General features: G+C 37.3%; 4 protein-coding genes across 9 annotated transcripts; 1 reads left to right on the top strand and 3 right to left on the bottom strand.

The window, feature by feature from the left end:
- Nucleotides 1-15: 15 nt before the first annotated feature.
- LOC125223690 (protein TRIGALACTOSYLDIACYLGLYCEROL 3, chloroplastic-like) lies at nt 16-3067 on the bottom strand. Its single transcript, XM_048126948.1, has 10 exons — nt 2858-3067; nt 2347-2475; nt 1899-1994; nt 1691-1768; nt 1549-1610; nt 1378-1453; nt 931-1038; nt 528-703; nt 370-454; nt 16-213 (listed from the first exon to the last, which is right to left on the bottom strand). The coding sequence occupies exons 1-10, from the start codon at nt 3065-3067 to the stop codon at nt 175-177; spliced, it is 1059 nt and encodes a 352-aa protein (XP_047982905.1). The 3' UTR covers nt 16-174.
- Nucleotides 3068-3217: 150 nt separating this feature from the next.
- Nucleotides 3218-7589, top strand: LOC125223718 (uncharacterized). 5 transcript variants are annotated; one of them, XM_048127006.2, is made up of 7 exons: nt 3218-3344; nt 4198-4298; nt 4732-4809; nt 4925-4996; nt 5611-5705; nt 6636-7198; nt 7304-7589. In XM_048127006.2, the coding sequence occupies exons 1-6, from the start codon at nt 3321-3323 to the stop codon at nt 7190-7192; spliced, it is 927 nt and encodes a 308-aa protein (XP_047982963.1). In that variant the 5' UTR covers nt 3218-3320; the 3' UTR covers nt 7193-7198; nt 7304-7589. The 5 variants fall into 5 exon arrangements, with proteins under 5 accessions (XP_047982963.1, XP_047982954.1, XP_047982946.1 ...); XM_048126997.2 differs by having other exon boundaries at nt 7283-7589; XM_048126989.2 differs by having other exon boundaries at nt 7280-7589.
- Nucleotides 7590-7592: 3 nt separating this feature from the next.
- On the bottom strand, nt 7593-11758 carry LOC125223680 (uncharacterized). The gene is made up of 8 exons (XM_048126937.2): nt 11131-11758; nt 10347-11047; nt 9958-10028; nt 9695-9784; nt 9048-9239; nt 8872-8967; nt 8268-8310; nt 7593-7861 (listed from the first exon to the last, which is right to left on the bottom strand). The coding sequence occupies exons 1-8, from the start codon at nt 11595-11597 to the stop codon at nt 7734-7736; spliced, it is 1788 nt and encodes a 595-aa protein (XP_047982894.1). The 5' UTR covers nt 11598-11758; the 3' UTR covers nt 7593-7733.
- Nucleotides 11759-13769: 2011 nt separating this feature from the next.
- LOC125223703 (nucleolin) lies at nt 13770-14956 on the bottom strand. 2 transcript variants are annotated; one of them, XM_048126969.2, is made up of 3 exons: nt 14215-14956; nt 14078-14139; nt 13770-14018 (listed from the first exon to the last, which is right to left on the bottom strand). In XM_048126969.2, exons 1-3 carry the CDS (start codon nt 14924-14926, stop codon nt 13794-13796), a joined length of 999 nt encoding a protein of 332 aa, XP_047982926.1. In that variant the 5' UTR covers nt 14927-14956; the 3' UTR covers nt 13770-13793. The 2 variants fall into 2 exon arrangements, with proteins under 2 accessions (XP_047982926.1, XP_047982934.1); XM_048126977.2 differs by having other exon boundaries at nt 13770-13994; nt 14215-14955.
- Between the last annotated feature and the right edge of the window lie 700 nt (nt 14957-15656).

The following is a 15656-nucleotide window of genomic DNA, read 5'->3' as shown; positions in this document are numbered from 1 at the left end:
AAAGAACAAGCTGGATTAAAAAATAAAATGGAAAACATCATTTGATACCACAGAAATGAAATTATGAAATTCCTTTGAACTCAACTGTAGGGCAAATACATGGAGATGGAAATTTTCAAATAGCCTAGTTAAGAAAACTCTGCCTGTCTGCCACGGATATGGGCCTTGTCATACCTAATACCTAATTGGCCCATCCAAGCTCCCCGATGCGAACTGAAAGTACAATTCACGTATGAGAATCACTATTTAAACCATAAGTATTAGTTTTAGAGCAGCAACTTTCCCACGAGATATAATGTATACATCTACGATTCATGACATTGTGCCAACAGAACCTTTACACACAAATATGAAAGAGTTGGCGTTTACCTGTCGAACAATTGGATTCGTTGAGGAGGAGAATTCATGAGTCATTCCTTGCCAAACAACTGCTCCTTCATACAAAAACAACAGCCTAGATATGGTATTAGTATTAGGACGTGAAGAAGTAGCTGAAATTGTGCAAAAGGCTAGAAAATAACCACTACCTATCAACAGCTCTTTTGATTGTGCTATGTTGATGAGTGACTACCACATAGGACGCAATCTTCCCAGGCTTCCCAAGTGCATCCTTACCTTTCATATGAACCGAGCGAATGAGATCTTCAACAACAGTTGATGCAATAGGATCCAGACCAGCTGTTGGCTCATCATATAGAAGCACCTATTCAAAACACGCATGATGTCAATAGATATAAATACCATACGTAAAAATGATGATATTTTTTACTTGGATAGTGCAAATGGAATTGTACTTCATAATAATACATTGCATATTATGACCTTGAAGCACCAAAAACGTACAAGCCAAAACATATAAAATCTTAACCAGTGTGTAAGAAGAGCACCTGAATTTTCTTTGGTAGAAACAAAAAGGTGAACAAATAATACCTCAGGCTCAATCACATGCTTTGTTGGATCAAAAATGATGGAACGAGCAAGCGCAACTCTCTTTTTCATCCCACCGGACAATTCTGAAGGTAATCGATCTTCAACTCCCTGTACAAAGAATTCTCTTAAACTACCTCCACCTTAAGAAATGAATATGTCAATCGCCTATGTCTATAATGCAAATTACACAGTCTATGTCTAAAATGCAACATTAAACTATCTATAATGCAATCTGTCTATATCTATAATGCAATATGCGGAAATCCATCTTCAGCGTCCACTAATGTATATTGCATTGTATCGTTTACGATTTTGCATGTTACGTGCCACGTGGCAGCACAAGGTTGGAAGTATGTGTCAGAAGGATGCACACTAATGCTCCCCTATATATATGCTTTTCGATAAGCTTAGATAGTAGCTATATGGACATGGTCATTAACCACATACCTTTAGTCCAACAGCAGCTAGAGTCTCAGTGACGAGTTCGGCAATTTTATCCTCTGGCATAGTTGAATTTTCATATCTGTCACAGAAATTCGAGATATAATATGAAACATACCTAAAAAATGCAGTTGTTAACAATGAAGCAAAATCTAATTACAAAGACAAACATCTTACAACAAAAACCCGACATTTTCACGAACAGTGAGAGAATCAAACAGTGCTGCACTCTGAAAAACCTGTTACCATGGGCAACAGATTCAAGAACTGTCTGGAGTCACTGAATAATACAGGAGATGCAAACAATGTTATCTCTCACCAAGCCAATTCTTAGGCCTGAAATTTCCTCATCACTGATCAACCCGTGTCGTCTTCTGCTGCGAATCAATACCTCTCCCTAGTTGTTCATAATTAATGATTGACCACAAGAGGACAGTCAATACCCATCTAAAGTAGATTCTATCAATAATAGTAAAGTTAAAAGTACGGCATTATACCAAAAGAAAGGAATAAACCTGAAGAATTACCTTGTCTGGAGCAAGAAGCCCAGCCATAATCTTCAAGATGGTTGACTTCCCTGTCCCAGATGGGCCAATAATCCCGACAGCCTCTCCATGCCTAATCTACAAAAGAAATTAACTCTGTCAATGTTAAGGTGGTATCCACTGAGAATGAATGAGCTGGTTCTTGTGGCAACACAGACTTATTCACTAAAGTTCATTCATTAACAAAATATAGTTAGTTAGGAAACTATCAAGTAACAACCAATAATGAGTAGCCCAAGATGGATTATCTCATGTGACAACCCATTGATTAAACATTCCCCTGGCCTAAAATTCACCACTTACAAAAATTCCTGCCTCCCTAAAATCATGATGGTAAAATCACTATCTTTTGGTCAGTTGAAATAACAACAAATACATTGGATAATGTATTAACCATTCGACAGAATCAAAGCATAAATAAGAAAATCACCTTAAAGCTCACACCTTTTAGTATGTGCTTTTCCCCAAAGGATTTGTAGACATCTCGGCATTCAATGAGTACATCGGATGCATCCTCATCCTCCTCGTTGATGCTCGAATTATACATCTTGTGAGCACCCTGGAGATAATGAACAGAAATGTATGTTTCCACATGAGTACATGATTACATTCCGAAAAAAAGCACCTAAAAGTTGAAAATTTGTCATCACCTATCACACATCAAAACATTTTAAAAGTTTGTAATTCCAAAATTTACACTGCCTATCTAGAATAGAAGCAACAAACACAAACAAAAATGCGATGAAACAAGGATCTTGAAACGATGGATCATGCTGAAGTTAACTTATAGGTAGCTGAATAGAAGCAGTTACAAAACCAAATGAACCCAATACCATCAAAATATCCACTTCAGATCCCATCAACAGCCATGGATTACTAAGTTCAGCTCATTTATTAAGGAAAAAAAATTAGAAATTGAATTGATGAAAGATAGAGCATACCTTAAAGTTTGCAGGCTGGTGATTTTGAGGCGGAGCGACGCATGCACAAGAAACCATTCGTCGATTTCTTGGAGCATATTCGGCATCAACAGAAGAAGACGACGAAGAAACGGACGAAACCGGCGGAAAACAAGACAATACATTGGAGTGCTGATAAGTTTTGAATGCAGTGAGAGGCCTGTGAGACATGAAAGCCGCCGCCGACATCATCCCAGACTTTCCCCTTTAGAGAGCCCTGAATCTTGATGGTTGTTGACGATGAAGGATTTTGTGAAATGTGAGCAGTTCACATTTATTTACTCCCTATTTATTAATAATAAAAGTTTTAGCAATAAATAAATATACAGATATTAAAGGGGTGGGAAATTGAATAAATGGCATGAGTTGGTATAGAGTCAGAAATTGAGAGGCAGCTCGCGAGCGGCGGAAGCGGAGGCTAATTGTAACATTGAAGACGGCGGCGATGACTCTCGCTCAATTCTCCATGGTTTCTGCTTCTCTTTCCCTTCTTTTTTTTTCCTTTCATTTTTATGTTTCTCATCCGCATATTACTCTTACTTGCTCCTTTCTTTCTTCTCTTTCCGTCAATATCTATTTATTTGGGGGAGGGGGCTACGCTCATCAACATATGTTGAAATTAATTGGAATTTTTTTTACGTTTCAAAACATGAACCTAAACAATCTTTTTTTGGTCGATTATAGTCAACCTACCCTGTTGATAATACTATGATCCTGCAAGCTGCATTAGCAATAGCTGGGGCATAAATTCTATCCTCGTGATTTGGGGCTGCCCGACTCACATTATTCTGTTGATTTTTCTTTAACCTGTTAGACTTTCTTCCTTGCTCTAGCTTTCATTAGGATTGATGAAATGTTCATTCTCTTCAACTGGCTAGTAGTGAGCGAATAAACAATAAATTTTAAAGAGATTGTGCTAGTCGAATTGTTTGGAAATTAATGACAGATTGGTGTGAGTACTTTGTCACTATATACTCAGTGATCGTTTGCACTGCTTTGGATTCACAGAGAACAAAAAAAATTGATCATTTATTATGCACTTCTATTTGTGTGTCAACTGTCAAACTGCCAATACAATACTGCACTGGAAGTGTTAATTTTTGGCTTCATGTGTGTTAGATGTGCATATGAGGTAGCATACTGTGACTTCTATGTTTTGATTCACCTTATAAAGATATCCTTTATTCAACAGAATTAATTTTTATACATGGACTTGATGATTTCTTCAGCTATTTCTCCAATGTTCTTCTCATTTTTGTGCATGTGCACTGAAATTTAATCTCCCTTTGGATTGGTGCTCAAATTTCACTGGTACTGTGCAGGTTGAAGAGTTGGCTTCTCTTGTTAAAGACAATTATCCTTGCAAGCATCTAATTTTGTCAGTGGAAGATCTGTTAGTCAATTATCTTCAGGATGATACAAGGTGATTGTTGTGGGTAGCTACAGATGCTATGATACTATAAAGGCTGTTCTTAGTATTTGTGGCCCAATAGATACTTATAACAATATTCTAGAGTGGAAAAGGATGCATCGATTCTGTGCATTATCCTTTTTAATTGGGCTCTGTCTTTGAATTTTATATTTCCAAGCTTTGTATCCCAACCAAGTATCTCATGATCACAGCATTCTCCACAAGCACTGTAATAATCTCTCAATCACCACTTCAATATTTTCCCCAACAATTATGATAAAATGCTCACAAGTGTATTCAAACTATTTTTTGTTCATGTAGTGCAATTTGGTATTTTACATCACAGACATAATGTTTATTGATTACATTTCCATTACTTAATGTCTGAATGAAATTTTAAGCTCCATTCAGAAAATTAAAGGTGAAGAAAATGTTACATGTGCAGTTTAGATGGAGTGCTCGAGCTGGAACCTATGAATTCATATAACCGCTTGCTTGTACACCGTCTTGCAGAAATATTTGGGTATTTATGTTCATGCAATTTTTACTGACTCATTCACTGCATTTCTTATCTGGACCTTGAGAAAAATGAGTTTTTTGGCTCACTAAATATGACATGTAGCAATCATGTTACCTAGATTTTTTCATCACTCTGTTGGAGAAGGAGAAGACAGGCACTTAGTGTTGGAGAGAAGCCCAGAGACATCAATGTAGGTTAAGTTTATGGCTTCATATTTTAGCATTTAGTTAGATTGATTCTGCTATCAATTTTTCCATTTGGAATTATATGCATTTTAGATTTTCAGAAGGAGGCCCATGTTTGATGAAGAGGAAAATGTTTGGTATCCAAGCCTTATGCTTTTTGTGCTGCAATCCTCATAAGTTATTCAGTTCATATTCAACTGAGGCTAAAATAGATTCTCTTTTGATTTCTTTCTCTGCCCTATTTTGGTAGGATTAAATTATTCAGTTCATATTCAACCACGACTAAAGTTAAGAAACACATTTACCAAGTCCAATTCCTTAAGCCTTCAAAATTATTCTTTTTTGTGACTAATCTCAAGCGGATCAGAAAGTTTTCCGAAAGAGGAACTAATGCGATTAATTACTTTATCAAAGTTTCTGCTCATGGCGGTCCAACAAGTGGTCGCACTTCAGAATATATTACATGCAGTTGTTACATCGTGATTTTTAATGTGGTTGTTATGATATGTTTTAAAAAGCATGTGTAATAGAAATTGTCTTCCCATGTGTTTTAATTTGTAATCTAGAATTTGCGTTACACGTGCTGGTATTATGTAATTTGATGATATGACAATTGCAGTCCAGGCATCCTTGTGAGTGATTTGTTGTTGCAGTATGGTGAGATGCAGACACCAATGTCTTATGATGTATTGAGGCGAAAGGAAGTTTTGCCAGGTAAATTATTACATTATGACACAGAATGTTGACTAATTGCTTCATCGTGTTGCTTCAGTTTCTTGCTATTTCGGGTTTTACTCATTCTACAGAATAACCGTTTTCATAGTATAATCTAAACTCTTGATTAGATTTGAAGTGAAAGGACACAGTCCTGTTGTGCAAGTGACTAAAAAATATATAAATTTATGGTTACATACTTACATTTGAACAAGTACTATCATAATACAATTATTGCTTTATGGTGTTACTTCAGTTTCTTGCTATTTCAAATTTATTTCTCTTGGAAAGCATATCCATAGGCTTTAGAAAAAGAAAAGAAAAAAGTAAAATTCCAGAATGTTATGGCATAAATAAACTCAACTGTGATTTACTAATCCTTATGGTTACGGAGAAGATATAACTTCACTTAATGATTCAGAAGCTGAGTGGTTTTGAAATACATGACTTGCTTTTTCCTGAAAGGATTAAGTAGCATTTCTAAGGTTTTAGGATGAAAATAAAATATTAAGTATTTATGGGGTGGGTGTTTGATAAAGTTAGACTTAATTATCCTTGTCAAATAGGAACACATATAGACTGCATGTAGTGATATGAATAGAAGCAAATTAAGGTTTTCCAAAGAAGATATGTGGAAGGTTGACGTGGAACAGATGAATAGAGTCCACAAAGAAGAAAAATGGCTTCTGTTTGAACTTTGGAAATTTGAAGTTCTGTACTTTGTGTGATTCATGAGCTTCGTTTCAGAAAGTTTGTCTTTCTTCTTCCTCATATTTTATGTGGGTAGTAAACAAATAATTGTACAAGATCGAGATATCACTTGAAGTTGTTAGTTATTTCTTCCAATTGTGATTTTATCACGTTAGCAGTGCATTATCTGGTTTGTTTAAATATGGACATGAATTTGGAATATTTTTCTGGTTTTCCAAGGCCAGAAGGTTGATCCTGTGTGCGGACCTTCTCTGGATGAGAGAGAAACAGCTTATTTTGCTGCAAGACAGAGAATATTTTCAGAAGATGCATGTGATAGTAACCTGATAAAGGAGAGACCAAAAAAAGATCTTGTGGTTGCTCGCCGTATGATAACTCGTGCCCTTGGCCAAGCAGACAAGGGTACAAAGCATGAGCTCACTAAGGAATGTGAAGAACTGGTGGTAGAGGATGTGAAGATCAAGCACACTGATAAGAGCAACATCATGTCTAGCAACAACATAAAAACAAATCCCCTCTCTGGGAAACACCCAAGGGCATGTACGATCTCAAAAATAGACAAATCCGGTGAATTTAAGGTGATGGATGGTTCAAGCAAAGAACCCCAGCAAAAGAACAACTTAAAAGGCGGGGACTCCTTGGAAGAGCTGAAGAGTAACTCACCAGACAACCATTTAAGACAGGAGCATATGGGAGCTGCAAAGAGGTTGTTTGCTAATGCCTTAAGAATGCAACGAAGGGATGTCAATCTGTCAAACAAGGAAACTGGTTGCTGACCTCAGGTAATTCTACAACAAGAAACCGATGTTCTTTAATCATCTTGTGCACATAAGATTGACATATTCTGTTTTGTCGCATATCAGTAGTATGAAGCACTAGAAAATTAGTTGCAGGAAGATTTGACAGGCCATTTGATGGCAAACCGGCTTGAGGGCAGCTTCAAGATCCTTGGTCATGGAAAAAGCAACGCAACCGTCAAAAGAAAACTGGTTGTTTGGTGGTATTGTATCACAGACTACGTTACTGCATGTTTAAGAGTTACTATTTGGGTAGGTTTCTTCTATCTTAACTGATGGAATCAGGCATGGGACTTTGTTGTACAGAATAACATGGAATTGCTCTTAATATTGTTTTTCCTGAATATAGATCGTAGTATCATGATCTTAAATCAAAGGCTCTCGAGTAAATGCTTCTTTTTATCAGGTTACAAATTGAAGTTCCTCAACCAATATTATATCAAGACAAGAAAGAATGAAAAAGCGAGTTCTACTCTGCTTGCAATTTTAAACTTGAAATACAGTACTATCAGATGCAGGACTATTCAGAAACACTCTTTGCCTCATCATCTACTGTAGAGGCCGACTCCATTTTGGCCAAGGCAGCTTTTAACTTATCCCTCACCATTACTCCATTATCTTTCTTCCACTTTCCGCCTTCGCTTGAACCTGCAAACACCACAACATATTATCAGCAAAATAAATCAATCCATATAGTAACTTCCAAGTTCAAATACAGAAAACAGAAGTTCATAAAAATGTATACTATTACATAGTCATCTTTATATCCAAATAAAACTTTATCCACATTTGATGGTAAAATATTGACTCAAAAATACAAAAAAGATGTCCTTTATGGGTATAACATCCCTATTTGTGTACTTAAATCTAGATCTAGAAGTTCCTAACACTATGTTTGGACTTCTAGCATGACACAAGAGTATACTGTTATTCCTTAAAACCTGTTCAAATGAAAGAGCAAAGAAACATATCCACACAAAATACTCGGACAGCTCAGACGTATTAGATGCAATAATCACAAGAATATGATAAGAGCTAGTTATCAAGAATTTACCTTCATAGCTCTTACAGTCTAAGCTTCCATTGGACGGCTCTTGCTGAAGTTAGAAATAATAGAATTAATAAGCATTATCGAATACGTTCAAACAATAGAAGCAATTTTTAGTCAGAAGGATATCATAATTACCAAAATAGACTTAAAAGTTCATGTCATACACATGAAACATTGAATATAACACCTTGATGCTAAGAGGATAGCTTTAACAAGAGATTCTTTATATCAGCTAAGTTAGCACATAAATCATTGTTTTGGCATTAACAGCATATACAGAAAACAAAATAGAAGAAAAGGTCAGTGGCAAATGAAACAAAAATAACTAGCATTATCTCACATTGGTGTAAAGAGAGAACTCTAACCACTATATATAAGTCTAATGGGCCCCTATGGATTTCTATAAAAGGTAGACCTCAGTTCCATATTATAATGTGCACCAATGTTTCTCTTGCTAATATGGAAAACTAGATGTTAAAGAACTAATATTAAGAACTGCACAAATAATAACAAAAGAAATCATGTTTTTCATGAGCCTAGTGCCATCCCATTTACACGCCAAAACTAGTTCCCTGCACCCAAAAAAAGAGAAGTAATAGAAACTTACTGGTTTGCATATTGAGAAAGACGATCGCCCAACTAGGTTTTTTGGAGCTACAGTTGAGCATGAACCGACATCTTGAGTATTATGTGCCTCCACTTTCTGCAGCCATTCATCCTTGAATTACAGTTTTGCCACTCATACGAGAAGAAATGATATGTCAAATTAGAATCACACGTTACCTTCTGATCCAGGAAGGTTACTTTATTGCTAAGACTGGCTGCATTAGATCTATCCTGCACTCTTTGCTTGTGTGACGATTCACGGTGATGTAATGATTTCGTCATAATGCCAGTGCAACTTGTTTGGTTTAGCTCACTTTTGCTGTCATCCAGTGAGCAAGCTCCCCAAGTGTATCTAACATATTTCCTCAACTATGTGAAGACAAAAAAGTCTAAACTTAGTTCAAGAAAAGAATATTAACTTGGAACTTAGCTAAAACACTCGGATCAATAAAAATAACCAACCACATAATTTTTTTTTTGCTTTGAAGTTACATGCAAAAGAACTAGTCAACTTTAACCAATTTTGTTGTTATTAATTTTTAGCAATGTCAATACTCAATAGTGAACTTTCAAATCTTGCAATATAATGTACATCCAGAAAATAAAACTACATTAAACCCAACTCTATTTGCATTTGGCATTTGTAACATGAAAAATGGCATCGCACTAACTCATTCATATTAGTTCATTTCAGTTTCATTTATCCAAATTTAGGGAATGTGCAATCAGTTGCAACAAATAGAACGTTTGCCACTGATATCGTTATTAACTTGGCAATTAACCCTTCATATTCCTAATGCTTTTATAGGAGTTAGAAAGCTCACCTTTTCCCAATGATCTTGGGCTTTTCCGCGATTCCTAATGTTCTTCATTATAGTATCCTCGTAGCGGAGCCGTTGGATTCTGTATTCACACTGTAAATGAGACAGAAAAAGAAAAAAAGAAGAAAGCTATAAGAGGAAAGCAAAAAAATTTAACCTTCAAATTCAAACTCTCAAGTTGTTGAGATTGTAGAACTAAAAAGCCTAAAAAGAAAACAAAAATAGAAGTACTAAAGCAGCAAAAATATAGGGTAAATGTAACATACTTGGACCAAGAAGCAGAAAAAAATACCAAGGCTTATGCAATAAAGGCCACCAAGATCAGCGAGAAAGCTCACTGCAGATTCGGACAAAGAAAGTGTAGTCAAATTATTGATGGAAGAGAGAATTTGTCAAATCGGAGAAGCAATAACCAGAGAATTATCTCTCTCTTTCTTTAAAGATGGTAGCTAGTTACTGCAATCCAATTGCTTTAGTTTAACCCACGCTTATAATCACAGATAGATATTGAAATCTAACACGCTTATACCTTATATCTCAAGAACCATACCTGTACAAGTTAAAAAGTGGAAGCTACAAACACAAAGAAGAACCTAACAGTGCAGGCTCCAATGAAATTAAGTGTAAGACGAGAACATATGATGAAACCACTCACCGGGTCCTAAAATATTTTGATTGTCAACCTCAACAATATACGAAGATAGGAAATTGACAACCAACGTAGTGTTGATGAGTCCATCTCTAGAGTTCTGGAGCGATGCTTGAAGCTGACTTACCTCACTAAAAGACGAACCAGGAAGAAAATCATGAAACAGGGGCTGGATGAGCTTTAAGTCGTGCAAATTGCGGTAAAGTCTAGGAAATAAATTAAATTTGAGAATGTTTGGCACAGCCCCTCTATATGTAACCGGTTTGTCATCAAAGTCGGTGGCGTTCTTCACAATTCCACTGACAAAGCTCAAATGCTTCTTCCTCTCATTTTTCTTTGCAGTGAGGTTAAACTGAAAGCCAACCGCAGTGGCCGGATTGTTGGGAAGATCGACAAAATGCCACGAGATATAGGCGAAGTCCCTGATAGGGCGACAGTTACTGCAGCGAATGGATATGGTAGGGCCTGAGGTGGTGTTGAGACAAGAGTAGTTTGCAAAGGTGGAAAGGCGAAAAGATCTCTGATCAATGAAGAAAGGATTCCCCGTTACAAGAGTGTCCAAACCGCGCAATTGAGCACAGCTCATACTTGAAACAGTAGTAATGTTGACTTCCAAATCGTTCAAAAATGACTCCAACTCAGGCGCATTGGCAGCTCTGACACTATGCACCTCAACACTTCGCTTTGATATCGTTTGATAGAGCAACCTAAAGCCTAAATTCCGTAATTAATTGGGCTATAAATTGATTGTCGAATTCAAGTAAAAAGCAAAAAAAAGAGCAGAACTCACGCTGCAAACAAACCGATGAAGAGAATCCAGCTAGCAATGGAAAAGGAGCCTCCAAGCTCGGTCTTGCGCTTGACGACGGGTTGGTGATCGTGCAGCCAGTGGCGGGTGGCAAAAGCGACGTCGAGGCGGCTTATCCACCAGCGGATCTTGAAGGCGGCGGAGCGGCCGTCGGAGCCGAGGGGGAAAAGGCGGAGGAGGAGGCAGAAGGCGAGCCAACAGAGGAGCATGACGAGCGTGGCTTCGAGAAATACGGCCTGCGATTGCGTGAACTTCTTAATAGAGTCGAAGGAGAATATGGCAGAGGGGAAGGTGAAGGCAGAGCCGTAGCTGACGCCGCTGCTAAGCTGGAGAAACGGTGGCTCCGCGGCGAAGAGTGCGCAGGCGTTGGAGGTGCGATTGAAGAGGTAGCCGGGGATGCAGGAGCAGAGAGTGGAGTTGTACAGCAAGGAATTGGAAGGGCATGCCATTGCATATTCCAGCTACCAACAATTGAATTTGAATGGAGAGCGATTTGGATTCCGTGTGGGGGAAAACGAAGAACAGGTTCGATTCAGCTCTGAGTCTACTCTTTCTTGCTTTTTTTTAACTCTCTTTCCTCTCTTTACCTTTTATTTTTCCAACAGATGGCATGATCACAAAAGAATTCACCGACTGTTGGAATTTATATATCTTCCATCCGAATGCACTAGTTAACTAGTACTCCTACAGTCCAATTAAGCCGATGCATTTCTTAGTCGGCACACAATTGTAGGAATTATTGATTAATGTGTTTAGTTGGAGAGATAAAAGGTATGTGTAAGTATTAAAATAGAGAAAAAGAAAAATGAATATTTAATAAGAGTGAGAAAAGGTGATTATTAATTGAATAGAGAAAGTTTTCAAAAAAAAAATGTATCATCTTAGTTGGGACAAACTAAAAAAGAAAACGTGTCATTTTAAGTGGAATAGAGGGAGTAGTAGTAATCACTTTAGGCTCTTGGTTTAATTTTTTAGTGGATTTTAGAATTTAATTAATTTTTTTGTGTTAGTTAAATTTAATTTTTTATTTTTTCCTAATTTATTTAGTATTAATTCAATGCAATATCAACTCAAGAATAATTGAAAAAATGGAGTTGATATTGCAACTGAATTAATTTAAAAATAAATAGAAGAAAAAAACTTTACTTGAACTCAAAAGAAGTTAACTAAATTCAGAATTCCATCAAATAAAGATCCAACTCGGTTGATATAAAATTTGCTGATGAAATTGATTCCCCAATTTTGCTATTGTCTCGGACGGATAGTTGGATTGTCACAGTGTCAACTGTCAATGCTGCAGAGGCAAACTGATATTTGACAAAGTAACAGATCTGACGATTGGTGAAGAAATCCACCAAGAATCGTGATCTTATGTTTCGAGGTCACCACTGAGCTGAGTATGAAACATAGAAGCATATGTTGGATGATCACAATAAGACTGATATCGATCGAAGCCGAAAAAATGCAATGAAGATACGGATTGGGTGGGGGTGGAGGATTCTCGCACTTGCAGGGGGAAAAAGTCTTCCCCTTGCCTTTTCTCTTTGTTGCTTTAGTCCTCATCAGACGGCTTTGGGTGCTAGGCGAAGACCTAAAGTGAAACATTAAAAAATGGTAAACCGGGACACCTAATATGAGACGGAGGGAGTAGTATTTCTTAACCATTGTGTATAAAATAAGACATGTGTCATTTAATCAGATGCTACTTTGACTTATCAATATTTGCGAGATTTTCGTAACCCAATAAACATGATATTTTGAGTAATAATAATTAAATGGCTAGTGTATGACAACTATGTTATTAGTTACTTACATTGATTCGTATGCATGTGTGTATTATCACCCAAGAGGTGTTTGTGAAATATTATAAATCAAATGGAAACCGTATTACTTGTAATTTTGGATTGAACAGAAAGTCAATAGTATTATTTAATGTAGTGACACAAACAGATTGGGCGCTCTTACTAATTCCAAGAAGAGCTAAGCTATCTCTCAATCTCTACGTGCGTTTTTGTTACAACTGCACGAGGCAGCCAACGGCTAGTTTTGTATCACCCCTCGCACAACATCCCAACGGCTCGTTCCATGCATTTTGAAAGAGTTGTGACCACTCATTGCTGTGGCTCGACGTTGACATCTTCCAACAAACTTCACCTTGGACTTGGTAGCTGGCAGAGCTTTGGTTAACATATCAGCCGCATTGCCCTCAGTTGAAACTTTGAATCTCATCCCTGATAAAAATATCTCCTCGCATCAATGCCCATTCTAAATGGTCTGATGGGCATATTACTTGGTCTGCTGAACATATTCCAAGAAAGAGAAGAGACATTCAGCAATATTATCCAGTCCCGGAGAGCGGAAAGGGAAGCCAAGAGGAAAATAACATATTTCTTGAAAAGTGAAGAGGAGAGGCAGAGAAGGTTGCGTGAAGAAGAGGTGGCTCGGAAGCTTGAATTAAGCTACTTCACTATGCTTTGTGTTGTGTTTGCATCCATTCACTTTGTTGATCGAGTTATTTTCAAAGACTTAAATGCGTGAGTTGAGTGGATAACAGTGAATTTTGTTTTCAGCATTGATATGGTGTGATTTAAGATTTAAGAAAGTGCGAAATAGGCAAAAAGTAAATCAAGTCGAGATTGGAAAAGTCATTTCACTCCGATTACAGACATGAGGAAGTTAAGGTGTGTAAGATGAGAGTGATCTTGTGTTGGTGGTGGTTCGATGCCTGTGAAGAGATACAAGGCCTTAACTTCTTCCACATAGGAGGAACGCTTTGGAGCCTTGAATCCTACAATAACTCTTATTGCGTCTATCTTCTCCCAAATTTTATCCTCACTAATCTCTTCCTGCAACAAAATAAAATCACCCACCTTGCTCACTAATAAATCATGCTAATAATACAAATAAAAGCACGCAATTTGGCACTAACCCCACCACCATTTACTCCATTGCCCTCTTTCAAATTGTCACCATCTATCTTGGGATCAATAACTAGAGAAAACAACAAGTTATATGCTAATACCAATTTATAAGTAAAGCAGTTTGATGAGCATTAACTTTAATTACCATTGACAGCAGGTTTGTTGACGTCATAAATTTCATTCTTCAAAACTAGCCCTTGTACACCTAAAACCTCCATCTCATCTCCATCTTCCTCTTCCTTTCCTTGTTCCTGATTCTCTTTCTCTTCCTCTGCTTCTTCTTCTTGTTCCTGATTCTCTTTCTCTTCCTCTGCTTCCTCTTCTTGTTCCTCATTCTCTTCCTCTGCTTCCTTTTCTTGTTCCTGATGCTCTTCCTCTTCCTCTTCCACTAGAATATTTTTAGTGTCAGTGGAAGAGGAGTTGCTGCTCATCTCTCCCCCCTCTAGTGATTCTGTCACTCTATCATGATTCAGCTCATCGTCCACCAATTCAATTCTCATTTCAATCTGTCTCTTGATGTCCTCACTCATCTTGACCTCCGCAGCTGTTGTTGTTCCTTCACTATCACCATCACCGTCGTCATCGTCATCAACACCAAAATCATAATCAGAAAGAGGAGGAGGAGGAGGAGGAGGAGGAGGCAGCAGCTTGGTCATGAGCTTGTGAGTGCAGGCGTATGAGGCTAAAACGAGGCCGGAAGGCAGCGAGACAGCGAAGCCGAGCGCAGAAACAACGAGTAAGGGCGGAAGTAGCAGCGGAGCAGATGACATGATAACACCGGCCATTACCACCTTCTTCCCTGCATCCATCACCCAACCCCACTCCTTTTGCTTCTCCCATTCATCCTGCTTCTCCATTTTCCAACACCTTCACTTCTCACAACCCTCATCACCCTTTTTTGTGCTTATTAAAGCGGTGACACGCGTTGTCACCACACTTTGCATGCATCGTATTATATCTACACTTGCCAAATCTTATCTGCAACTGCAATGCTCTACTTATATCATTCAATTATATACTCCAAAATCATTTATTTTTACAAGAATCGATTTTATAATCTTTTCTTGACTAATCATTTTTCCTCACCTCAAATTCTTGTCGCATGTGTGGTGCCCTCAGCTCCTTCTGCGATTATTGGAAAAAAGTTTCACATGCCTATTACTAGTCAAAGCCCACACCAGGCTTAGAGACTACTCCATGAATTTATATCTTATTTTTTACACTTATAATTCATATCAATCCATCACCAATTTAATACTAGTTTCTTTTTTTCTTTTTTTCTTTTTTTCATTTGGCCCATGCATAAAATTAGTACTCCATATTTTTCTTTTTTTAAATAGTAACCATTATTTTTCTTCATTATTTCTCTTTTTTTTAGTCTTTTCCTCTTATCTTTTGCATTCAACTAATAACATCTTAATATTTTTTATTTCTCTTACTACTTTAATAATTTTACGGTAAAGTTTACGTTGTCCGTATATGTCGATTTCAATTTAATTACTATAACTTAAATTAAATTCTTACAATTTTTAGATTCACTGTTGTTCCCTCCGTCTATAAAAATTCGTCCCGGTTTGATCGGGCACG

Source organism: Salvia hispanica, chromosome 2 (assembly GCF_029641045.1).
Source record: "Salvia hispanica isolate PSC_SH4W2 chromosome 2, Shi_PSC_v1, whole genome shotgun sequence".
NCBI classification, from domain to species: Eukaryota; Viridiplantae; Streptophyta; class Magnoliopsida; order Lamiales; family Lamiaceae; genus Salvia; species Salvia hispanica.
Note: the sequence above shows the minus strand (reverse complement) of the source record. Positions and strands in the feature narration are given on the sequence as shown.

Excerpts from the sequence above, each read along its gene's own strand:
- LOC125223690 (XM_048126948.1), bottom strand. The coding sequence starts at position 3,067 with ATGATGTCGGCGGCGGCTTTCATGTCTCACAGGCCTCTCACTGCATTC. Across the intron at positions 1,995-2,346 it reads TAAAAGGTGTGAGCTTTAAG|ATTAGGCATGGAGAGGCTGT; the intron begins GTGATTTTCTTA and ends TTTCTTTTGTAG. Across the intron at positions 1,039-1,377 it reads TAGCTGCTGTTGGACTAAAG|GGAGTTGAAGATCGATTACC; the intron begins GTATGTGGTTAA and ends TTCTTTGTACAG.
- LOC125223718 (XM_048127006.2), top strand. The coding sequence starts at position 3,321 with ATGACTCTCGCTCAATTCTCCATG. Across the intron at positions 3,345-4,197 it reads CTCTCGCTCAATTCTCCATG|GTTGAAGAGTTGGCTTCTCT; the intron begins GTTTCTGCTTCT and ends GGTACTGTGCAG. Across the intron at positions 4,810-4,924 it reads CGTCTTGCAGAAATATTTGG|ATTTTTTCATCACTCTGTTG; the intron begins GTATTTATGTTC and ends CATGTTACCTAG.
- LOC125223680 (XM_048126937.2), bottom strand. The coding sequence starts at position 11,597 with ATGGCATGCCCTTCCAATTCCTTGCTGTACAACTCCACTCTCTGCTCC. Across the intron at positions 11,048-11,130 it reads TTCATCGGTTTGTTTGCAGC|GTTGCTCTATCAAACGATAT; the intron begins GTGAGTTCTGCT and ends TTTAGGCTTTAG. Across the intron at positions 9,240-9,694 it reads CCCAAGATCATTGGGAAAAG|TTGAGGAAATATGTTAGATA; the intron begins GTGAGCTTTCTA and ends GTCTTCACATAG.
- LOC125223703 (XM_048126969.2), bottom strand. The coding sequence starts at position 14,926 with ATGGAGAAGCAGGATGAATGGGAGAAGCAAAAGGAGTGGGGTTGGGTG. Across the intron at positions 14,140-14,214 it reads CAACAAACCTGCTGTCAATG|TTATTGATCCCAAGATAGAT; the intron begins GTAATTAAAGTT and ends TGTTTTCTCTAG. Across the intron at positions 14,019-14,077 it reads ATGGAGTAAATGGTGGTGGG|GTGGGTGATTTTATTTTGTT; the intron begins GTTAGTGCCAAA and ends TTAGTGAGCAAG.